This window comes from Alternaria arborescens (assembly GCF_004154835.1).
Source record: "Alternaria arborescens strain FERA 675 chromosome Unknown contig_11, whole genome shotgun sequence".
NCBI classification, from domain to species: domain Eukaryota; kingdom Fungi; phylum Ascomycota; class Dothideomycetes; order Pleosporales; family Pleosporaceae; genus Alternaria; species Alternaria arborescens.
This window is the reverse complement of record NW_021167866.1, coordinates 341,298-365,462: the sequence shown is the minus strand read 5'-3', so window position 1 is coordinate 365,462 and position 24,165 is coordinate 341,298. Positions and strand designations below refer to the sequence as shown.

Genomic DNA, 24,165 nt, shown 5'->3' with positions numbered 1-24,165 from the left:
GCAACCCCGACTCGGCCCTCCGACTCAACGACACAGACGCGCAACGATATAGTCGCGTTTCCCATCACCTTCCCGCCGGAACGCGCCACTGAATGCGCGCCCGCGTCTCGCATTAAACAACGTCCGCCACTGCATTCAGCCCAAGTAATCGCATACACTACCCTCGATCCTGCCCAGCATGAGCGACTACGAAGACTACGACGATGATTACGATGGCGACTTCTTCTATGTCGAAGACGAGTACATGGCTGCCGACGATCTCGCAGAGCACGCTGTTGCCTCACCACCACCGGCAACATGCGGCGATGAGGATATGGAGGACGACTGGGACCGTTTCGACTACTTCAACGATCTCGAGTACGCATCAGACGGCTATGATGATACACAGTTCCAAGCGCTCGATGTCAAGGGCGCAAAAGCAGGCTCAAAGCGGAAGCGACTACTGAGGAGCGTTCCGGCTAAAAAGAGGTTGATAAAGGAGAGTGTGAGCACCAAGACCGAACCGACACCGATGGGTCACTCGCCCATTGTTTGGCGCTCGCAGGCGGATCGTGGCATAAAACCCAAGACACTCGACGACAACGCGCAGCCATATGCCTTGTTCAAGAACTGGAGAGAGAAGCTTGCAGACATACCAGATTGGGCCAGAGGCTCACCACCGAGCTCGCCAGAGATACGGTCATCACAGCCAAGAAAGGGGAAAGCAAAAATGGCTTTCGTCACAGAGCCTGCATCTCCTCCGTACGACGAGGACGAGGACGGCGACGTGGAGGACGATGGCATGGACAATGGAGAACAAGGAATACCGCAGGAGGCGCTAATGGCAGCATTGCAGCGACAACTCGCTACTGCTGGCGGACCACTGAGCGGAATGGATCCCCAGCAACTGCTCCAGTTCGCTATGCGCATGGCAGCGGACGAGAGTGCTGGTGATGATGTCGCGGGTGAGATGGCAGAGGCGATACTAGGTGGAGAAGACGACGGAGACGACGTAGATGACGAAACTCACAATGCTGCCGAAGAGGAACTTCTCACATGGATAGCTAAACAGCGGAATGGGACAAATCAAGGAACACCTTACGAAGAAGAGGGCACGATGGAGGAAACCGTACACCAACCACCAACACCACCTTCATCGGACCTCAAGCGCAGTGTTCGTGTCTCCGAGGCTAATACCACTTCTTCGAATACCCTCTCGAGCACCCCCGACCTTGATACCACCAAGTCCTCTCTGAAGCGGAAGGCACAAGACGAGCCGAGTGTCGAAGGCCCTACGAAGGCGCTAAAGAAGAGAGCAACAAGGTCATTTGACGCGCCCACAGCATCAAGTCAAGCCAAAACTGCTTCATCACGACCTACAACACGATCTAAACCTGGAAAGCGGAAGTGAAGAGCACGGAGGCATCGAACCCTCAGCTTGTAGCAGCTCCTGGTTCCTCAGCATCTTGCATATGCATGTTCTGTTCGTGGAGGCATTCTTCTTTTGTTTTATTTTCTACTTTTGAATACGACACTTGTACACTATTACTGAATGAGACGAAAGGAAACGAGATGGGAATCAACGGGTCCTTTCGCATGCTTACGGGAGGAGAAAGACCAATTTAGTGATGTCCTAGTTATACCCAAATCAAGCAGCCTAGCCTACCTTTTTGCTCAATGGTATGAGTTCCTCATATGAATATACTGCATGATGCACAATACGCTTTGACACAATCGAGCTCGATATGATAACTACTTGGCGTTTTGAGGACATGAGTAAGATATTATGAGGTAACGGAGATAACGTTTGAACGAAGATAGTATGAGATTGGGGTATAGCTAAAGAGCCAGCTGTCTATCATGACTAGCCTAAACACTCCAGAAAAAGGTATCATAGGAAGACACAAGAGCTCCCAACAAGAACCTCAGAACAGAGCGACACCAACCGATACGCTAATTTACTAGTAACAATCTAAGCAGTCTGAGTCCCAGCATCCACCGCAGACACAGACGATTGAACAGGCGCCTTCTTCTCCCCGAAATTATGCAGCCGCTCACCAATCAAATACACCTCATCCCTTACAACCAACCTCCATCTTACCAGCAGCCTGACAGCCGCCGAAGAAGCCCACATAACCACCAAAGCAAGTCCCACAGCGGGGAAACTAAAGCGCCAGAGTAGGTTCTTCGTCGCCTCACTCGCGCCCCGATAAAGCGTTCTAGAAGTAACAAACGCCAAACTAGACGGCACAGCGATGGCAACCAGGAACAACGCTAACACCGGGACAAGGAAACACCTTGTTGCAATTTTGGCATTGGGGTAGAGCCAACCATCGCGAATAACAGCCTTGAACGCGCGTGCAGGGCGGGAGTTGCGATTCGCAAACACGAGACGCGCGGCAAGACGAGAGTACAAAAAGCCTAAGGTCCAGTCTTGGATAACATGGACGACGTGGGGTTCCTTAGGACCGAGGTAGGCGTGCAAGGGCATGAGGAAGTAGAGTTCGAGGAGGACGGCGAAGAGGAAAGGGATGGCAAAGATGAGCGTGGCCCAAACATATGAGAAGCGGAGGGCGCGGCCGCCTACCCGAGATGTTGTCGCTGCTACTGTGCGAAGGGTGGCCATGGGATCTGGGATGGATCTGTTCAGGGTAGAGATGAACTTTCCTGCATGATAGGCTGAGTAGCCAATGCTAGCTAGGGTGTAGACTCCGAGGGAGAAGGCGTGGATGTCGTTCATTTCGACGGTTGGTGGGAGGAAGAGAGAGAAGAGGTAGCGACCGAAGAGAAGAGGCAAGATCGTAACGCTGACTCCAGAGAGACCCATGAAGATCCATATAGTGACGATGAAGCAGAAGATGCGTACGCGGAACCATGGTGGAATGAATACCATCGACACGAGATCAGAGTTGTGCACTCCGCCCTCAGTCTGCCCATCTTTACGCACGTTATCCCGGTCGACTTCGACAAAGACAGGCTGCCCCTTTGGAATGCGAGCTTGGTCAGAGGCTGGTGCACGAACATATCGACCGTCATCACCTTCTTGTGTGGGGACTTTGTCGCCAAAAAGGAAGTTGGATAGACGAAGGAAGCCCGCACACTTCTGGAAGCACCATTTGTAGACGACATGCAGACCTTCGCTAGGCTTGTAGAACTTGATGATGACAGGCGTAAGAAAGTTGTAGAAGAGAAGGTCAAGAGGAAACTCTAGCGATGGCGCTTCAGTCGTCCAGTGGATTGGCAGGACATTTGTAGTAGCGCGGCTCAGAGTCCATACGACACCACCAAGGCATACGATAACGAGTGCTCCGTACACTAGAGCGCTGAAAGCGATCTTGCGGAGCTGGGTCGTAACACTACGCTCCAGAACGTCCCGGACAGGATGGAAGGTTGGATCATCCGGGTCGCGGATAAAGTACAATACGCCTTTGCGCATAATCTTGCGGCACATGGACACGAAGAGGGCAAAATGGAACATGTAGCAAGTGCCGATGAACCAATGTACGAATCCAGATGTCCAGGGGCTTTCCCTCGCAAACTGCCACCGGGTGTACAGCGTAGCGTTCTTGAAAAGTGGAAGCATGGCCAGGTCGAGAAGCAGACCGCAGTACAACGGAAATGCTAGCATCTCTATGCTAATAATGAGGATGACTTTCAACACGCCGCCAGCTTGTTGTAGTATATCGGATAGAACGCGCTCAATTTTTTGTCCTTGCTGCGACGAGCTAAAAGGAGTTCCGCGCCTCAGGTACACTGCGCCGGCGAAGGCGAAGAATCCATAGCCAGCAAGGATTGCGATCAAGCGGTCGCTCGCTGTCCACCGCTCCATTGCAGTGTATGCTGCAGTGGTGTTGCGGTTCAGATCAAGATCAAAAGTGATCTTGTACGACTTGGAGGTCCAAAGCCATGTGAGTAGAGCGCTACACTGGCCATAGGCAGTCGTACAGAGGTCTTGGACTAAGTAAGGAAGGTACCCAAGGACTCTCAATATGAGCCTAAATGGAGAGTCTGCTGAGATCTCCTCAATGATAGCATTTGCAAAGTTACCAGTCTCGTTTAGCGCGAACGAAGTCGTGTTTTGTAGACTTCGCAGTGAAGCATGCGCATTGACCGAGAGTCGGAAGTAGTCGGGACGAGGTGACAGAGGCGACTCTACAAACATCTTCCCGATGCGGACCATGGCACTCTCTGCAAGTGAATATGCTGGTGTGGACACTGCGCGGAGTGGACCGTCTATGCTTTGAGATAGCTTTCCCAAGGAACATAGTTTTACCAGACTAGAGATGGCGTAAGAGCCCCAGTATGTCGTACCAGCCACGAGGAAGAGAGTGACATCGACAATGAAGTCTGTAACTGCGGCCACGACCTGCAAAGGAAGCTTGACGAAGAGTGAAATAGGACTTCCCATGAACAGGATAACGACTTTACCCCAAAGATAGGGAAGCCAGACGGCGCAAGCCAGTGTCGCGGAAATCAGCACAGCGCTGAACAAGGCGTTTTGGAAGAGTCCGACGATAGGTCCTTGCATACCAATGAGCTCGAGTATGCCTTCCAGGTCCTCTGCGTCTTCGATTGCTTCCTGATCGTTGACGTCTATGCCAGCTTGTGCAGCAGCAGCAGCGACTTCAGGATCTTGAGGTGCAGCATTGCCATGATCTCGCGGCTCGTTCCCTAGGAATGGGACAAATGGGGCCTCGTCTGCCAGATCACGCACAATATGCTCGTCGTTGCCTCCTTCCTCGGCGGCTTGCGCCATTGGCGCTATGTCCCCAAACATCCAGTCTAAGACCTGGTTCATTGGGTTTTGTGGAAGTTGAGGTTCTGCTGGTTGTGCGTTGACCACAGGCGCAGCCTGCTCGTCTTGGTTTTGCTCAACGACTTCGGGATCTCTTTGACCTTGATCGACGCTCGAATCTTGTTCAGGTTGGCTGCTGCTGTTGTCAACTTCAATCGTGGTGTCGACTGTAATTGCATTGTCCATATTAGCAGCACCACTTTCTGCGGACGATGTTGACTCTTGTGGAACATCCTCTGTGCTGGTGTCAATAGTTTTGGCTTTACCCTTGTCGTGAACATGTTCTCTTTCCAGCGCTTGGTCAGAGTCATCTTCCACAATCTCAGGGACTTGTTGCCAGCTTCCACTACTGTGCTCACTACCCGGCTCCTGCTCTGATGCGGTCTCGGGCTCTTGGTCGTCTCGTCGACGCACATTGTCATCATCTTCCCAGGAGTCAGGCACGTTCTCAGTCGTGTTTGTGTTTGAGGCCGATGCTTCTGGTACGTTCTCGAATGACCATGTATTACCTTCCTCCAGGCTACGGCGAATTTCAGTCGCAATGAAAGATTTGTCGCGTGCTGGCATATTTGGTCTCGAAGATGATGATGACTCGGAACCTGCTACATCTAGCGTTGAGTCTGGAGGTTGATAGAGGGACGAGGCCCTCGTAGGAAAGATGGGACTGCTAGCCTCACCATCGCTCTCAGCTCGATTCAAGGTTTCTCTCGCGTTCATCGCTCGCTGAAGTGTCTCTTGGAGGGTTTGAGACGGACTACCTTCAGTGAAGGCGTCCGCGAGATTATCAGATGGTCCCAACTGCATCATTGATCTGACGTCGTCGGACAGGCCATCCCGTACTATATCACGAATAAGCTCGTCGCGTTCTCTGCGAAGCGAAGAAGATCGGCGAACACGGCGTATTGTAGGTTCAGAGGCCTCAGGCTCATCGATGTCGTGAGCGAGCTGTTCAGGAGCCGCCGGTTCGTTCTCGTCAATATTCTGAGGTTCATGAGCCTCTTCGGCTTCTCCAGCCACCTCTGCGTCCAGTGCATCCAGGGCGTCGTCCAACTCACCCTCGTCAACAACCACATTGTCCACAAGAGCCTCCTCTTCTACGAGCGCTGCCCTTTGCGCAGCAGCGTTATCACCAATAGCAACCATGTTGATCACAGGTTGTTGCTGAACCACCCACTCCCGGATGAGAAAGACAAGGATAAAAGCTACCACAACGAGCAAGGTGATGATTTGTCCCTCTATCACGTCAATGATGAACCGATTGGCGCTTTGGGACTGGAACCAGTTGAAGAAGGGGACGTCGGACAATAGCGAAGGGCTGCGGATGCCGAGAGGGTCTAAGGTAGCGTTGAGAGCTGTACCGTTCTTGTCAAGCATAGAGAAATAGCCTGGTTTGTCGTTCTGCGCAAGCTGGGAGAAGGGGTACGGCACACCGAAGAAGAACCTCTTGGCATAAGTCCAGATGATGGATTCGCTAACGGTGGCATTGTTTGGGGTGTATGATATTGTCATGTTCCAGGGCCTATCTGACAGACGAACGGTCGAAGTCGAGTTGCTGCTTTTGGCGCTGTCGACTGCGGAACGGATCAATTCGAAATCTCTGGCGGACAAGCTGCGCTCTGGCGTGACGGGCGTCTGAGACGTATTTGCGAACAATTCTTGTGACCAGCCCCCGTCGCCGACCCAAAACAGGCTACGCCATACGACGCGCATGCACCAGGGGAGTAGGAAGAGCCACACAGCGCCTACAAGAACCCCACGACACCAGGTAGCGAACATATTGAGGACGTGCAGAGCGGCGCGACGTACGAAGACGGCCGTGGGTATGCGGTTTGGCATGCCGGGATGGTATAGTTTGGTGAAGCGGAAGGACGTCTTGCACAGTTCGCAGTGCTTCTTCTGGGTATGCGACAGCCATTCCATCAAGCATTCTTGGTGGACGTACTTGATGCTGCCACTGCACTTGCAGGGAAAGAACAGAGGCTCTTCAGCGGTGCCCTCTCCCCGACATATGCGGCAGGTGTCGGCTTCGTCTTTATCGGCGGCTTGCGAGTCGGAGGTCTGGGGTACGTTGTAGTGCGTCGGGGCCGTGTCGAACAGCCCCGCACTGAGAGGGTCGGCATCAGTTGCCATGGTGGAGGGTGATTAAAAGTATACGCGGGGTATAAGAGGCGGGTTGAAGGAAAATGCAAGTCGTGGTTCGGGTTCGGGCAGATGCCGCAGACGGAGACCTCAAGTAGGCATCGGAATCAGAGCGATCAGGTCGGGCGAATAGCACAGATGGGTAGTGCGTGGTGGTGTGCAATGTAGAAATTAGAATGAGGGAAGTGAAACAGGATGGGCGGAAAGCGCAAAAGAGGCGTTGTGCTCGGAACCGTGGTTGAGTGTAACAAACGGGAAGTGGTGATGTCGCCGCCGCCAGACAGTCTCGGTCTTGGCGGCCATCCACCCCCCCCCCCCTGGCAAAGACGGCGACCTAGCTCCTAGTGCGAGAGTGTAAATGATTCTTTAGTCTGAACCAGTGACAGACGATCGGATCTTCACATGCATGGTTGTCCTGTCTTTGCTTGATCAACGTCACAGGGTCCTGGTGCGAAGATAGCCAGCCCTACCAGCTAAGCTGTGCCACTCAAACAGGCGACTTGCCTCGAGGGTCTTTGCTGCCTTGGGTGGAACCAAAGATACAAGATGCAGACCAGCAAACACGTTTAGCATACCTTGTAGCCACACTAAGACGCGCTTCTTGGTACCGTCGTCGGCAGCCAGCGGTGCTTTTTGAGACGCGAACTGCAGGGGAAGCCTGAGGCAGCGCACGTTTAAGAGTGGAAATCGCGACAGCCAGCTCGTCTTCTCCAGCTGTTATATCTCGGTATCCTGCTGCACCGTTGCAAAGTAGCTATCGCTCTCCAGGCGTCCAACGCACATCTAAATCCTGATCTTGATATCGTGTTCCCGTCCCGCGTCTGCACGTGCAATTACATCACTGCTGCAGCTCGGTTGTCCTCCCCCAGCGCTAACAGACAAGTTACTTTGAGCAGCTATCACCATTATTCTCTGGACATCAACAAACCAGACGCTACCGCCCGTTGCTGGATTTCTGTACGTAGTGACATCCGTCTCTCCTGCTGGTGCACTTGGACTAACTCTGACACCCTGAAGCTGGTCAGCCACACAGCGTCACCGCTTTATCGCCCACCACACGCGAGCATGGCCGCCCAGGCCAACGGAAGGGCGAAGAAGTCCAAGCAGAATGGCAGTCTGAACGGCTCCGCCAATGGCACTGCCAACGGCCACACGGACAAGACGCAGCTCACCTCGCGGTCGGCGAGGCCACGAAAGCCCCGACGAGGCATCGTGGGAGCTTTCACAAGCATGATTGCGAGACTATCCACGTGGTATCTCATCATCACCTTCCTGTTCCGGTGTCCCAATTCGCTCCACCAGCTCAACCACGACTCCCCGCGTGTCTGCAAACCCTACCTGCAGACCAGGGCCTACGCAGCGCCCTATCTCGACCCATACTACGAGACGTACGTCGCCCCGCATATCGAAAAGGTCAAGCCCTACACCACACCAATCACAACATTCGCCCAGGACAACTACGCTACATACGGTGCACACAGGGTTGAGCATGCCAGGAAATACGCAGAGACCCAGTATGACAAGTCCATCCGGCCCCAACTAGAGAATGCCCAGAAGCAAGTCAAGGGACAGTACGACGTGTATCTGGGCCCTCACGTCAAGAAGGCGACTGATGCTGCTGCTCCATACTACAACGACCTCAAGACTAGCTCCGAAGAGATCTACGTTCACACCTTGCTGCCAGCCTATGAGCAATCCAAACCGTACCTCCAACAGGGTCACGCTTATGGTCACCACGTCCTCGTCGACATAATCTACCCCCACGTCCATACCGCAAAGGATGCTACCTGGGCCTTCGTTCTTCGCACCGTTTGGCCCCAACTGCGCGTCCTATACGGAGACAACGTCGAGCCTCAGCTGGTCCGCATCTCTGAACGCCTAGGCCGCTACAGGGACCAACAGAAGATCGAGTCTGTAGTCTCTGCGGTTGATGCGGAGACAGTTCTTCCCACTGAGTCTATCAAAGATACTCCCACCATCGCCAGCTCCTCCGCCTCTATTGTCCCTCCCAGCTCTACTGAAGGGTCTGGCTGGGGTGTCCTCGACGAGTTCTTTGGCAGCGAATCAGCCAACACCGCCTCTGGTGAGCTTGAAGCAACCTCCGTGAAGCCCTCTGAGCCTAAGCTCACTGGCGCTGAACTGCAAGAAAAGCTCAACCAGGATCTCCGCGACTGGCAGACTAAGTTCGCCACAGCGGCAGACAAGGGTTCTGAAGACCTCGAGGTACGCGTAGCAGAAATTACAGAGCGACAGATTGACAACGCTGTCCATGGACATGGAAAGGCTTTGGTTGTCAAGCTAGAGGAGACTGCCGACTCTACCATCGCTAAGCTGAAGAGCTACATTAAGAAGACTGTTGAGTCTCTTCCGGAAGACGCTACAGATGCCGATCTAGAGGCTGCATACGAAGAATGCGGCACCAAAACTCGCGAGTTCGGTCTCACGGTTAAGGAGCGCGCACAGGACATTCGTGTGTGGAAGGCATCATACGACCAGGAGACTGATTCCCTGGTACAAGCTGCTGTCAGGAGCACTGTCGAAGTACTCGAGAAGATCCACAGCCTTGGTCTTCAAGAAGTAGGCATGCGATGGGTATGTTATACTCAGCTTCCCTTTCTAGAAGCCTCACTAACTAACATGGCAGGCATGGACTGATGGCGTTACCTACAAGGACTGGCAGAACTACCACAAGCTAAGGAACACGCTCAACGAGTGGCAGGCCGAAGTCGAAGCCGTTGGCTCAAGACACGAAGGTCTTCGCCTTGCCCACGAGGAGTCCAAGAAGCTTGAAGACAAGGCCATGGCCATTGCGTCGGATATGGTTGCCGAACTGGTACGCTTGAAAGACGTTTCCAAGTCCAAGATCTGGGCTGGTGACGCTAGCGACGACTTCTCTGACAAAGTCTTCGCCCCTCGTGTTCGCAAGGCTGCCCAGCAAGTCATGGACAGCGTCGAAGGAGCATCTTCTCAGGTTGCTGAAGCAATCCAAGGCAGTTCGACACCACTTTCAGAGAGCATTGCATCATCTGCTAAGAGTGTATACTCTGAGGCCTCTTCAAAAGCATCCGAAGCTGTCCAGGGTAGCTCAACCCCCCTTGGCGAAAGCATAGCCTCATCTGTCAAGGACGCAGCATCCAAAGCCTCATCACAGGTCTCTGAGGCTGTTTCGGGCAGCTCTACCCCACTCACCGAGAGCATTGCATCATCTGTCCAGGATGCTGCGTCGAAGATTTCCTCTCAAGCGTCCGAAGCCGTTCAGGGTACACCCTCATCTGAGAGCTTGCTGTCCCAAGCCTCCTCCAAAGCATCCGAAGTGATTGACGACACCGCTTCCAAAGCTTCTGCAGCCTACGAATCGCCTAAGAAGGTGTGGGGCGGAGCTAATGCGCAAATCATCGCAGAAGCAAGAGAAGTCGTCCTCGATCAACCTCTGGATGACGACGAGGACGACACGTACTCTGAAAAGTTGCAGAGCGCGGTCGCCGATGCTGGAGATCGCGCGGCTGAAATCAGCCGAGCGGTCAGCGAAGCACTACTAGGTGCTACCAAGACCCAAGGTACTGTCGAATCCGCTTCGTCAGTCGCGAGTGAGCAGTACGCAAAGGCCCTCGCCGCAGCTTCAAGTGCACTATACGGTACCGAGCAACCAGCCGTTGAGAGCGCCACTAGCGTTGTAGCCGACAAGTATGCTCAGGCTGTGACTGCGGCATCATACGCGATCTATGGCACTCCAACACCCACGGCGATAATCAAGACCGTTCAGATTGAGGCAAGCTCGCGCTACAACGACGCCGTCAGCGCGGCAAGCAAACAGTTGGAGAATGCGAAAGCTCAGCTATCCCTCTTGGTCTCTGGAGAGCCCCAGCCTGCCCACCAAACCATGCTTTCTTACTTCGAGAAGGCCTACTCTGATTCTCTCGCAGTCGCTAGCGAGCGATTGTCAAACGCTATGCAGTACACTGAATCTGTCAAGAGCTATGCCGCTGGGCCTACTCAGGGTTACTTTGAATCGGTCTCCTCCATCGCATCCTCTCGCCTCTCTGAAGGCCTCAGCCAGGCTTCCGCTCAGTTTGCACCTCAATCCACTGGTGTTGCTGATAGCGCTCGTCGACAGTACTATGAAGCTATTGGTCTAGCCCACGCTCGGTACTCTGAGTTTGTTGGCGCTGCCTCGAGCGCTGCATACGGTCCTCAACAAGGAACCGTTGAGTCTTTGGCTTCGGTTGCCTCCGCATCGGCAGCTTCTGCTGCGTCTGCAGTATCTGGTTCCGCTGAGTCTGTGGCTTCCTACGTTTCTGGTTCAGCACAGTCGGCCGTTTCCAACGCCCAGGCTGCTGCTGAGTCGGCTGCTTCCCAAATCAGCTCTGGTGTCATCGGCTCTGAAACCCCTTGGACTGAGTCGGTAGCCTCCCAAGCCAGTCAAAACTGGGAGGCACTCATTGCTCAGGCGAGCAGTCAAGTCTACGGGCAGCCTACGCCATGGGCAGAGTCTGTATACTCTCAGGCTGGTGCGTACGGCGCTCAGGCTACCGCTGCCGCCGCTTCACAGTATGCTGAGGTTCAGGCTCTCATCTCGGAGCTTGTCATCGGCAAGGAGCCTGACTTCACTGAGAGTGTCATGAGCCGTTTCGCGTCCGCATACTCCACTGGTCTGCCCGCGGCTATGGCTTCCGCACAATCATATGCAAGCGAAGGTATCAACGCTGCTAGCTCGTACGCTGGTGATGGTTATGAGGCCGTCACTGAGGCTGCTGCTGACGCGTACGCTTCTGCCTCATCGGTCGTCAGTGCCGTTTTTACACCACCGGCCATGATTGAAGACGTTCTGAGCCAAGCTAGCGCTTCTCTGGATCTTGCCGTCGAGAGTGCTTCCATCGCTCTTTATGGAACGCCCAAAGGTGCCGCAGAGCAGGCCAGCGAGTCGGTTGCGAGCGCCTACTCATCTATCCAATCTCAGGTGAGCGAGAAGTTCTACGGTACACAATCAGCCCAAGATAGCTTTTCATCAGCCGCCGTATCTGCCCAAGCTGCCATCAGCGCAGCGATCTTCGGTACGCCTACCGCAGCGGACTACGTCGCCTCAGCTACAAGCGGTGCTGGCGGTGTGTACAGCTCCATCTCGTCTGCGGCCAGCGCCAACGCCGAGTATGTCGCGTCTGCCGTTAGTGAAAACGCATCGTACATATCCTCAGCAGCCAGCTCCGCAGTCTATGGACCAGAACAAGGAGCTATGGAGTCTGCAAACAGCCGCATTGCCGACGCCGTGGCCGCCGCCAACAGCCGCATTGCCTCCATGTACGCAGCCGCTTCCGGTAGTGCCGAGGAGGCTGCCAGCAGCATTTCCAGCGCCGCCACTCAAGCCACTCAAGCGGTGAAGGATGAGTTGTAGGCTATCATCTGATGAGCCTGTTCCTCATACCTCCTATCACCACCACACCCCAACACACCATACCCCACAGCACATTCGCTACGACACGACATCAATGTATCATCACCACACCCCCCCATCATCCCCAACAATCACTCTCTTACAAGACTGCACCGTCATCTCTCCAAACAAAATACACGATCTGCAAGCAAAGCCAGTTGATCTGGCTTGGACTACGAAACTGGGAAAGGAAAGGAAAACGGACGAGGTAATGCCTATGTATGTAGCTATGAACAGTCTCTCAGTTTCTTGTTTCTTTACTACCTGCTCTTTCATTTGAAGATTAGCACTGGATTCCGTTGGTTCTTATGCAGCGTTGTAGTCTAGCACTAGTCAGTCTCTGCGGTGGAAGACTAGCAAATGTGATATACCCTTTTCGTTCAAACGTTTTCACTAAATCATGCATGGGGAGCAAGTGGTATAATATCGTGATATCGTCTCGTGTATTGCTTTGTTGTTACTACATACAGTCCGTGAATCTTGATCCCATGACGCTTGATCGTCGTTCCATCCACCACTGGTGTACCCTTCGCAAGTCCGTACACTATACAGTTGCACCAATTCCATGTCTCATCTCGCTCTCTGTACCAAGTTGAAAAGTCGAAAGAAGTCGCTCTATCAAAACCCAAATAACGCCAAGAAGGGGTATGCCGCCTCAAATCATGCTCATTACCTTGAAATCATGCAGTAGAAGAAGAAAGTGCACGAATCTAGTCACTGTCGCTCAAGCTGTCCCTGCGTCCTACGGCACGGACACCGCCGCGACGGTAGCCGTCCATGACGTCCCTGCCACCACGCTCCCTCCTCGCGTTTGTCGGGACACCGACTTGAGAGACACTCTCCATGGGGTGTACACTGCCGGCCTGGCTAAGACCTGGGATGTGGCATGGGTAGCTCATGTGGCCCTGGGAGTCACCGTTGGTAGTGGTGAAGATGTCTGATGGGGGAGGTGCTGGGCGAGAAGTGCGGTGTTGCTTGCGGGGCGACTCAGAGGTTGGGCGCGAGCGGGAGCCTGATGGGCGAGGACGAGACTCGGAGGTTGGGCGACCAGAGCGGGGGCGATCTTGAGACGGGCGGGCTGAGCGGGAGCGAGGGGCGTGCTTGTTGGGGTCCGAGTAGAGGGACTTGTCGGCGTTGGGGCGGTAATCGGAGTAGTAGCTCGACTCGGTGACTTCAGAAGGTGCGGAGCGCTCAGTCTTGGGGGCCTTGGGTGGAGGAGGTTTGGCAAAGTCGCTAGTGGAGACGCCAGTGTAGACGGTTGCATTGTCATCTTCGCCGGTAGTGAAAGAGTATGCAGCAGAGGGAGGAGCGCGACGGGGGCCAGATGGTGCCTTGCTCCTTGTGGGAGCGCGTGTGGGTGTGCCGGCTTCAGATGGGGCAGTGTACTCGGTGTATGCAGGTCCAGGGTTGTAGTCGCTCTGAGGGGATCGGTACTCAATCATGGGGCGGTTGACTTCAGCCATTTCGGGAGCTTCCGAGGGTGTCTTCTTGGACCTCTTCTGCTCTTCCTTTGCACGCTTAGCCTCTGCCTTTTGTTCTTCCTTGCGAGCCTTCTCTTCGGCGGCAGCCTTCTTCGCAGCTTCCTTTTCAGCGGCCTTAGCCTTGCGCATACGTTCCTTTGCACGTGCTTCTTTAGCCTTGGCCTCCTTCTTAGGGTCCTTGGGTTCCTTCTTGACCAGTGGTACGTTACTCGAGACCTGAGAGCCGCCGACTTCAGAAGGTTGAGAGCCAGAATAGTCAGTGTACATGCCGTCGCCAACGCGGTTGAGGCCGCCGACACGGGCAGCCTTCTCCTCGCGGTACTTGCGGAGCTCGGGGTCTTTGTAGTCGTTGGTGTGGTCGCGGCGGTGCTTCTTGTGCCTTCGTCCATCTCCACCACGAAGACCGCCCTCGCCTCGCTCGGCGTCGCGGTACTCGCTGGCGTCGACGCTTGTACCGGTCTCGTCAGTGTAAGCAATTTCGCTCTGCTCGCCAAAGTAGCTGCCACCGTGAACGACACTGCCGCCACCGAGCCTGGTGCTCTTGGTTGCGTTGGATAGTGTCTTTCCGTCTGGTCCCTTGCGCCTCAGCACCGTCGACTTGTAGTCCTCCCAATCGTTTTCGCGCCACTTGAAGCCGCCGTTCTTGGCCCAGAAGAAGAACCAGATGGCCCCAAGTGCCAGTCCGACACCGATGAGGGCAAAGAGAGCCTGGAAGCCGGGTCCGGAGAGGTCGTTTGGTGGACGTGCGCCTGCTGAGGCGAGGTCCTTGTATGGTGCGGGTTGCTCACGCTTGACCATTGACTTGGCCAGCTGTAGAGCATTCACGGCCATGGGCGAGAGTGCCTGCCCGTCGGCCGCAATCTCAGGATGGGGCGCCATGGTAGGCGAAACAGTCGTGTTTGTGTTTTCGCAGATGCAGGTGAATTGCAGCGTCGATTACAGCGAATGCAACTGGCAGATAATAGTCAGAGTGTATTCTGGGTGAGCAGTAGTAGCAATGTGTAGTGTGGGGTTTGGAATGTGGAAGCGTAGCCCCCGTTAACTTTTGGTTTGATGCGTGTTGGGTGCGGGTGGCTGGTGAGCAAATGCAGGAGGTTAGGACGAGGTTGGGGACGCGACCGACGTCACCCAAACAACGCGTTGATGCAGCAACAGCACGGCCTGGAACACCAACCACGACCAATGCCACGCGGCAGCCCTCGATTGATTGGATTCCAGTCTAAATCAGATGTTACAGCACACTTCCTTCCCAACAATTGCCCTTCTTTACCGCTGTTTCGCGAACAATGTATACCTGGAATCGGCGGTGTAGCCAGGCCCCATAAAGGGCTTGCAGCGCCCTGCATCCGACCCTCTGCGGGAGGTCCGCATCCCCGGACTAGCCTCATGTACCGCGTATATCGTAGCCTTTCTTTTGTCGCTCGTACTCGTGCCTGACGCATACTCTTTAGTAGAGCTCTAGAAAACCCGCGTCAATTTTCTCTTCTATAGCTTGTCGTTGTGGACCAAAATCCTACCAACGACGCTGGACCCTGGTTTTTGACATGTCTACACTCGTAGGGCGCAAGCTAGTCCTCAAGAAATTTTGTCTATTAACATGTCAAAAATGCAAGGTCCAGAATATTGTTTACAATGCTCTTCGCCGTATCAACTGCACAAACCAACAGCTCGTGAAAAGAAAAGTCAAATATGGCAACGCAGACTGTGACAGCGACCGACGTCTTCGAACTTCAAGCGATACCCAAGACCGCAATCCCCGACCCTCAGCGGCCATCGCAAGAAGCCCCAATCTTTGGTCAACGCTTATCCGACGCCGAGTCTTCCACAGCGCCGTCCCTGAAAAGAGTGACCACTCTCCATACCTTCCTTACAATCTTCACCCCCTCCTTTGTAGGCTTCATAGCCAGCTTTACCAATGGCATCATCACAGTCGGACTTCCCATCATCGCCCGTTCCATTTCACTAGAACGATCCCTATACCTATGGCCCTCCTCCGTCTATGGTCTAACATCTGGGGCAGCATTACTCATTGCTGGTTCGATAGCCGATATAGTTGGCGCCAGGTCGGTTGAACTGACGGGTATCACCTTCCTCGGTATCTTCACGCTAGCATGCGGTTTTGCGCAATCAGGTGCACAGCTTGTTGTTTTCCGGGCTCTACAGGGAGTGGCACTTGCGTTGCATCTGCCTGCGTCTGTTGCCATCATCACCGGTGCTGTGCCGTCGGGACGAGCGAGAAACCTTGGTTTCGCGTGTCTGGGATTTAGTCAGCCACTGGGGTTTGCTGTCGGTCTGGTACTAAGCGGTGTTATGATTGAAAGAGCTGGATGGCGGGTAGGCTTCTATTTGACCGGAGGCTGTTTATTGGCTGTTGCTGTGGGAGCCATTTGGACTCTACCTAAACTTCCTTCTCAGAACCAAGATGGTGTCGTTGCACTTTGGAAGAAGGTTGGCAGGGAGATTGACTGGGTTGGTGGCATGATTTCCAGCGGCGGACTAGCCATTCTTGCATACGTTCTAGCGTATGTCCTTTCCGTTCTATCGTAAGCGTATGAAACAGCTAACAGCGTGTAGTATCATCAGCGCCGATCTGACAAGCATTCGTTCAGCGGAGACGGCCTCACTCCTCGCTGTCAGCATTGTTCTTCTCTTCGCCTTTCCAGCTTGGATGCACTACCGTGAACGATGCGGCAAGCCAGCCCTTGTACCGAACAAGCTGTGGAACAACCTTCCCTTTACCAGCACATGTATCATGGTCGCGCTATCATACGGCGTCATGAACTCGATTGAACTCTTCTCCAGCCTCTAGTATGTATTTTCCGGAACATACGTGTTCTCGAAATGATATCGATTCAGTAGTATCTTAAAGCTAACCTTCAAAACAGCTTCCAAGAAGTCCAACACGCCTCGACGCTAGCAACATCCCTCTACCTTCTTCCAAACCTGACAACAGGTGTCTTAATCCAGGTATTCGTCGGCCTCTTCATCCACCGCATACCTGCCCGCTGGCTCGTCGCCGGCTCCGCATGCATCTGCGCCCTCTCCCCTCTCCTAATGGCAGTCGTACCTCCAGCTTGGAGCTACTGGAAGCTTGCTTTCTGGGCCCAAATATTTGCTCCTTTCAGCGCAGATGTCCTGTTCACTGTTGGTCTCATCATCGTCAGCGACAACTTCCCAGAGAAGACCCAGGCGTTGGCGGGCGCTGTCTTCAATACCGTCGCGCAATTTGGTATGAGCCTGGGTATGGGTAGTTGTCAGGTCGTTGCGTTGGGAGTACAGACCAAGAGTGGGAGTACTGCGAGTACCGGCCACGGTGATGGGGAAAGCGGAGCAGCGTTTGAGGATCAAGATGACGTGGCTTTGTTGAAGGGGTATAGGGCGAGCTATTGGCTTATGTTTGGTTACATGATTGTTTGCATGATGATCGCTGTTGTAGGATTGAAGAAAGCAGGCAAGGTTGGACTGAAAAGAGAGTAAGAGCTCGAACTTTGGAGAGTGTTGATGGCTTCAATTCAATGAGAAATGAAGCAGGTTGGCTTTCACAGTTGCGAAAAGATGACATATCGTCAGACTGTCGATGCTTGAATTCTCAGCAATACGTTCAAGGGTCGGTTGCAAGACATGCGGCAGCTTCCAGAACCGAGGGCCTGGCCTAACATTGCGGCACAAATATTGCGAGCAACGTCGCGAAGCACACTACGATCCGAACAGTCTGGGACGTCATGTACTGTCGGACAGTGTATCGAAAGGCCATCTCGTATTCATCTTCTAGTCCTGCTTCCATAAGCCAAGGAACAAAGCGTTCGCACCAACTTGTCCACGCGAGCACTACCACCAAAGGGCAACAGGTATAGAAACCGCATCCAGTGTGCTCGGATCTAGCAAGGACGACCGTGAAAGTAATTAAGAAGGAAATGAGAACCTCGACTAGGCAATCTTTGACAGTGTTCACAGTTGCCGGTGATAGTACGGCGTGGAAGTTGTTCTGTAGAGCATGTGTGTGCGGGAGGTAATGAAGTTTTGTGTGGCAGAATCGTGGTGCCAAGTCACATCGGACTAAGGTCAAATCTGGCTCTTGAGGTAGCTCTACCACGTTGTAACTCTTTGTATATAGTTACTATTCGTCCTCTAAAAGGATGCTTACATCGGAACTTGGTGTGGTTCACGCAATTCGTCATATCCTCGATTAGTCTACGTGATAGGCTCTCTGGAGTAAATAAGAACATGCGCGCCTTGCTGATACAATTTTGCAACTTTCCGCTGTGGAGCTTGGACAAAGAAGTGATAAGAGCAGATACTTCATATGTTTTTGAGATCTTGGATGTGATGGATGGAGATTGCCTTTGATGTGTACTGCCAAGAGACCATGTGCACGTGCTTGCGCCGCAGCCGACTTGGAAAGCTTCAGCGCGCCGAGCCTCCCATCACGTTCCCTTGGCCTTGTGACACGATGAGATATTAACTAAACATTCGTCAAAGACGAACAGCCGATCGCTTTCACCATCAACCGCTTGAACAGTAACATTTCACAGTCATCAGGCTCCATCAACAATCATTGTACCACGGTAACCACCAGACAGCCCCCAAAGTCATTACAATTGTACCTCATACTAAGGCACAAGACCAATGACCGTTGTCCTATGAGCTTCAAGTCTTAGCAGCTCTAAAGACAACATATATTCTCGCTTGCAACACTAAAAGATCGCCCATGGTCTGCTCGACACTAAACGGCTACTCCCGGCTCCTCCAACGCAGATGCGGAAGGTCGTACTTTACACAACCCCAGATTCGCACCGACCCCGTCGCTAGCACTCCACTAAAATCGAGATAGAGACAAACACAAAAACACCGACGCGTGACCATTCGTTGATGGCAAATCTAGGCTTTCATGTTCCTACTGGTTTAGGCAGTTCGTTGGCTACGGCTGTTTGGTCCCCCTGCAGATCACCGGCTAGGCGCATAATGCTTCTGTCGCCTTCGAGCTTATCGTAGTCTTGGGATATTAAATGCCAAGCTGACATACAGATTGTACCACTATAATGGGAACAGCTTCCTTGGTGAGGATCTGCCCCGTGGGAGATTAAAGCCAGTTTGGCAGGTGGGCTGCGGGGGTGCCGTTACTGGATCAAAATGTGTTTGTCGCATGGCTACGCAATATGAGATGCTCTGCAACTATATAACCTAGGTGCTACTCTTACTCAGAATAATTTCTTACGCTTCTCATTCACCGGTACTGCCATCACTTTGCGGCGATGAAGCTCCTCAACGTCACTCTGGCCTCTCTAGGCCTTGCATCCGCGGCTTCAGTTACAAAGAAGGTCAGCTACGACGACTGGAAAGTATATCGCGTCAACGTTGGCTCCAACGCTGCCAAACTCGACAATGTAATGAGCAAGCTTCAATTGGAGCTATGGAAGGGAAAGCCAGCGTCCAGTGACGTCGTCGACGTCATGGTGCCTCCTACAGCCGTGAAGGACTTTGAAGCATCTACGGAAGACATCGAAACCAAGGTCATGCATGACAACCTTGGTCTCTCTATTGCAGACGAAGAAACCTTTAGCGTATATGCTGGTACGTGGAAGACCGTTTCAATTAATCTGTACCCTAAAACCTAGCACCCCTGAACATATACGTCATTCCTTTCCTTGTAGGTTTTTAACACAGAACACTCTGCATACCTTTGGGTTGTAGTATGGGTGGGGCAAAACTCTGAAAAATGCGCGCTCCAGTACATTTGCTTTACAAAGCGGCATCATGTGAACATGGCGCTAACATTGAATACCAGCCGGCGCTGCACCAAGTGCTACGTGGTTCAACTCGTACCATTCCATTGCCGACCACATGCAATGGATCACGGATCTCGCAGCTGCATACCCAAACAACGCTGAAGTAATCTCTGCTGGCAAGTCGGTTGAGGGCCGAGACATTAAAGGTATCCATATCTGGGGTAGCGGTGGTAAAGGGTCGAAGCGAGGCGTAGTCTGGCATGGTACAGTGCACGCACGAGAGTGGATCACGACAATGGTACTACCAACCCAATGAAAAACGTTCACCGCCATACTAATACTTCTAGGTCGTCGAATACGCTGCGTACCAGCTTCTCACCTCCACCGACTCCACCACAGCCGGATTCAAAAACTCATACGACTTCTACATCTTCCCCATTGTGAACCCAGATGGCTTCGCGTACACCCAATCGTCTGACCGCATGTGGCGCAAGAACCGCCAGAAGACTTCCGGAGCGTCTTGCGTCGGCCGTGACATCAACCGTAAGCACACCCTTTACACCTACGATATGCATGTGAAATGATATACGCTAACATCATGATCTTATCTCAGGTAACTGGCCATCTCACTGGGACCAGCGTGCCGGCGCATCAACCGACCCCTGTGCACAGGACTACAAAGGACCTTCCGCCGGCGACGGCGTAGAGACTAAACTGCTCAAGGCCCAGCTCGACAGCGTAGCTGCCGGCAAGGGAATCTCGCTGTACATGGACATTCACGCTTACAGCCAGCTCTGGATGTACCCTTACGGCTACACCTGCTCTGGTACCCTCCCCAACTCTGCAAAATACGCCTCCCTTACCAGCGGCGCCATCGCCGCCGTCAAAGCAGTGCACGGAACAACATTTACTGGTGGTCCCATCTGCCAGACTATCTACCAGGTCAGCGGCGACAGTGTGGACTATGCCTTTGAGGTTGCCAAGGCAAACTACTCGATGACGGTTGAGTTGAGGGATACTGGTAACTACGGATTTGTCTTGCCAGCTGCGCAGATTCTGCCTAGTGGTGAGGAGATGTGGGCTGGATTGAGGTATCTGTTGGCCAATTTGTAGTGTGAGTCGTTAGAATTGAGTAGTAAGCGGAGTTCAGGACAAGTAGGAAGCGTGAGAAAGGTGAATAGCATGGCGTTTGAACAGATGTAAGGAATAGCGAAAAGTCGAGTGTCGACCGTGACAACGTGTATTCCACGTGCAGCGAGATATCGATCATGTGAAAACCTAAACTGCTCATTTACAGTGACCGTTGAAGAATGTGTCAGATGCAATGGAAAAAGTACCCGATTGTTCTGCTACAAAAGACTAGCTATGCTTGGACAACAACTGTGTCTGTTTTCATTAGACATGACGAGAATGCATCTCACCTGACTGTGTAGACACTCGAACCCTCACCCCATATGTCCACCGGTCGAACAAGTCTGAAGCCTCCTTAGGCTCTGTGAATAGCCTCCGCTAGCCCATCAATGGAACATTCCATAGTAAAACAGATATAGCAGTGAGGACCACGCGTATCCTCAATGCAACGGGAATATCGACATTCCTTCAAGGTCTTGAAAGTGCCGTTCTCGTACAGGAAGACAGCAGTTATAGAGCCATTGCGTCTATTAATGATGCCGCAGTACTTTTCGCCCTCGACGCAGCAGTGAAAATCTGGAGGTGTGTGTGCAGGATTATCGTCCCTTCCAGCAAGAGTAGTGACTTTGTCATGGTCGTCGGCAACGGCAGCAGCATCCAGCCACGAACATGTAGAGAACCCTGGGTCGTCATGACAGCGTTCCCATGGTCGACATTGCATATGCGTTTTCCAGAACCCGTTTTCGCATCTGAAGAGTGTGCCTCCGTTTCCATCCTCGTTGCGGAGCATGCACTTCGGTTCGCCCTCGATACACTGGTGCGGTTTGGTCATGTCGCGAGAGACGATGGGCATGCATTGAGGTTCAGGATCTCTGTTGCAGCGGCATGGATCGAGAAGCTCCCACTTTCCGTTCTTGCAGATTTGGATGCCGTCGTGGCCGCGGTCGTAGAAAGTCAGGCATCGCTTTTGGCCTTCGTCGCACTCGGCCTCTCGGCTCTTGTTTGCAGTGGGCGAAGGAACACAGGCACCATTACTGCAGGGTGATCTGCGGTCATAACAGGTGGTAACCCAGTCCCAGCCGTCTTCATTACACTGGTAGATCTCATTGGTGTAGGGCGAACAGACAGTTACGCCTCTGTTGTACTCGGTGCACTCGTAGACCCTGTGGAGCTTGGCCTGAGATACCGTGGAGCCGAGCACCATTGTGGCGAAACCAGTGAGGGTGATGGCAATACTGAGTAGTACCATTGCGAAGATGTTGAAGTTGACCGATGTTTGTTATGGAAAATCGGTAGAGAAAGGCGGATACAGCAGGTCAAGAAGTAGACAGAACTGAGTGGGGGAAAGAGCCCTTCCTTCACTTGAAAGGCGCAGAGCCTACACAGGAAAGTGAAGAGCAGCCGAGTCGTCGCGCTTGTCGAAAAAATGTTGTATCATCGATAGCTTGGTTACTCCTCATGAAAGTTACAACTCACATACACGTTGGATACAGTTGAAGTGGCGCAAAACTTTCAAAAGAAAGCACGTCTTTAGAAGGGGTATATTTTGTTGCTGCAGTTATGTATTCACTACAGCTTCTAGGTAAGAAGATCTAGTAATTGAGGGGGTACTTTCAGGAAAGGATCCATCATCAATCGTCTAACCCAAAGACATCCATCACGCCGAACTTCCGTCACATGAAATCGTTCATCGTAAACATCAGGAGTGCCGCCCAAGGGTACAAGACCCATTGGGTCTATGCGCCACAGCTAGTCTCATGAGCCTAGACAGCAGCAGCAGGATTTGACTCCTTGTCCTTGTTGCTGGTTTCCTCACGGATCGGTAGCTCTGAGCTCGTCTCACCAGCGGTCTTTGCCGCGTCATCAGCGCCTGCAACAGTGACATTGGCGAAGTGCACCTTGCGGTCTGGGGTCTCCGAGATCCTTCTAAGCTCTGTGACGAATGACTCTCCCCACCAGGCACTATAAAATGTTAGACTGCGGTTCTCTCAATACAATCATGGGTACTCACCTAGTGTATTTCCGGACGTATTTTGAGAGCTTCTGGTAGTTGAGGCTGCGCTGTTCATCGCCCATGGTAACTGCGTCATGAATTGCATCTGCCAGCTCCTCGGTGTTCCACGGGTTGACAATAAGACTGCCGTTCAGACTTTGTGCGGCACCCGTGAACTCTGAAAGGATCATGACACCATGTCGTTTCTCTTGCGTCGCAATGTACTCGTAGGACACCAGGTTCATACCATCGCGTGTTGATGATACGAGGCAGACATCTGAGACAGCGTAGAGCGCGATAAGCTCGTCGAAGGAGACTGACTTGTGCATGAAATGGATAGGCATGAACTCGATGGTGCCGAATTTGCCGTTGATACGCCCGACAAGCTCGTTTACGACTGCGCGCAGGTTCTGGTACTCCTCGACATCTTGGCGAGAAGGAACGGCGACTTGAACAAGCACAACCTTGCCGATCCACTCGGGATGCTCGGTAAGGAAGACCTCGAGAGCATGTAGCTTCTGCGGTACACCCTTGATGTAGTCGAGACGGTCAACACCAACAATGAGCTTCACTCCTTGGAACTTCTTCTCGAGGGCTGCTATCCGCTCTTGTACCTTGGGCTTCTGAAGACCCTCGTCGAACTTCTCGGGATCAATACCAATGGGGAACGCGCCGACCGTGACGACCTTGCCTTGGAACTCGACTCCGTTTGGTGTTGTCGCGAGCCCCAGAATGCGCGAGCAACTGCTCAGGAAGTGACGAGCATAATCGTATGTATGGAAACCGATAAGGTCGCAGTGAAGAACACCGAGTAGAATCTCGTTACGGACAGGAAGGATTCGGTAGATTTCGGAACTGGGGAAGGGTGTGTGCAGAAAGAAGCCAATCTTGACATTTTGCTTGGTGTTGCCGAGCTCTTCACGGAGCATGGCAGGCATGAGCATCAGGTGGTAGTCGTGTACCCATACCATGTCGTTGTCTTGTACATCCTTTGCGACGGCCTTTGCGAACAGGCGGTTGGCCTCGGTGTATGCGTCCCAAGCAGACTCGTCGAAGGTAATCTCACCAGGGTGGTAGTGGAAGAGCGGCCACATGATTTCGTCTGTAATGCTGTCAGTAATGGCAACAACATGACTGTGTCTGGATGGTCTCACTCGAGAAGCCGTTGTAATGCCTATCCGCGAGTTCATCGTCGAGCATGACGGGTACTGCGTTGTACTTCTCCTTGAGCTGGTCGTTCAAGGTCTGCGTCTCGTCCTCTGGGACTTCGAGTCCGGGCCAGCCATACCACTGGAAGGTGGTGGTCTTGGAAAGTCCGCTCAAACCGCTGACCAGTCCTCCTGAGGACATGGACATGTCGTACTTGCCCTCATCGGAGCGCTTGATGGTAATGGGCAGTCGATTTGACACGAGCAGCAGGCGCCCCTCGGACGACTCGGGCTGCTTGAGTTTTGTGGGTTCCTCAGGCATTTTGGTAGTGATTGCCGGGGTCT

At 53.0% G+C, this 24,165-nt stretch overlaps 8 protein-coding genes across 8 annotated transcripts; 4 read left to right on the top strand and 4 right to left on the bottom strand.

Annotated features, from left to right (window-relative positions):
* Positions 1 to 178: 178 nt before the first annotated feature.
* On the top strand, positions 179 to 1,390 carry AA0111_g5571 (hypothetical protein; the record flags this gene model as incomplete). The annotated part of the gene is made up of 1 exon (XM_028651697.1): positions 179 to 1,390. One exon carries the CDS (start codon positions 179 to 181, stop codon positions 1,388 to 1,390), a length of 1,212 nt encoding a protein of 403 aa, XP_028506714.1.
* A 561-nt stretch (positions 1,391 to 1,951) lies between these two features.
* On the bottom strand, positions 1,952 to 6,904 carry AA0111_g5570 (hypothetical protein; the record flags this gene model as incomplete). Its single annotated transcript, XM_028651696.1, has 1 exon — positions 1,952 to 6,904. One exon carries the CDS (start codon positions 6,902 to 6,904, stop codon positions 1,952 to 1,954), a length of 4,953 nt encoding a protein of 1,650 aa, XP_028506715.1.
* Positions 6,905 to 7,978: 1,074 nt separating this feature from the next.
* Positions 7,979 to 12,302, top strand: AA0111_g5569 (hypothetical protein; the record flags this gene model as incomplete). The annotated part of the gene is made up of 2 exons (XM_028651694.1): positions 7,979 to 9,505; positions 9,558 to 12,302. 2 exons carry the CDS (start codon positions 7,979 to 7,981, stop codon positions 12,300 to 12,302), a joined length of 4,272 nt encoding a protein of 1,423 aa, XP_028506895.1.
* A 749-nt stretch (positions 12,303 to 13,051) lies between these two features.
* Positions 13,052 to 14,701, bottom strand: AA0111_g5568 (hypothetical protein; the record flags this gene model as incomplete). Its single annotated transcript, XM_028651693.1, has 1 exon — positions 13,052 to 14,701. One exon carries the CDS (start codon positions 14,699 to 14,701, stop codon positions 13,052 to 13,054), a length of 1,650 nt encoding a protein of 549 aa, XP_028506894.1.
* Positions 14,702 to 15,511: 810 nt separating this feature from the next.
* On the top strand, positions 15,512 to 17,299 carry AA0111_g5567 (hypothetical protein; the record flags this gene model as incomplete). Its single annotated transcript, XM_028651692.1, has 3 exons — positions 15,512 to 16,344; positions 16,397 to 16,630; positions 16,708 to 17,299. The coding sequence occupies 3 exons, from the start codon at positions 15,512 to 15,514 to the stop codon at positions 17,297 to 17,299; spliced, it is 1,659 nt and encodes a 552-aa protein (XP_028506897.1).
* Positions 17,300 to 19,074: 1,775 nt separating this feature from the next.
* Positions 19,075 to 20,661, top strand: AA0111_g5566 (Metallocarboxypeptidase A-like protein; the record flags this gene model as incomplete). The annotated part of the gene is made up of 4 exons (XM_028651691.1): positions 19,075 to 19,393; positions 19,608 to 19,846; positions 19,896 to 20,091; positions 20,162 to 20,661. The coding sequence occupies 4 exons, from the start codon at positions 19,075 to 19,077 to the stop codon at positions 20,659 to 20,661; spliced, it is 1,254 nt and encodes a 417-aa protein (XP_028506896.1).
* A 373-nt stretch (positions 20,662 to 21,034) lies between these two features.
* On the bottom strand, positions 21,035 to 21,928 carry AA0111_g5565 (hypothetical protein; the record flags this gene model as incomplete). The annotated part of the gene is made up of 1 exon (XM_028651690.1): positions 21,035 to 21,928. The coding sequence occupies one exon, from the start codon at positions 21,926 to 21,928 to the stop codon at positions 21,035 to 21,037; it is 894 nt and encodes a 297-aa protein (XP_028506899.1).
* A 514-nt stretch (positions 21,929 to 22,442) lies between these two features.
* On the bottom strand, positions 22,443 to 24,142 carry AA0111_g5564 (Alpha,alpha-trehalose-phosphate synthase [UDP-forming] 1; the record flags this gene model as incomplete). Its single annotated transcript, XM_028651689.1, has 3 exons — positions 22,443 to 22,641; positions 22,691 to 23,774; positions 23,827 to 24,142. 3 exons carry the CDS (start codon positions 24,140 to 24,142, stop codon positions 22,443 to 22,445), a joined length of 1,599 nt encoding a protein of 532 aa, XP_028506898.1.
* Positions 24,143 to 24,165: the final 23 nt, after the last annotated feature.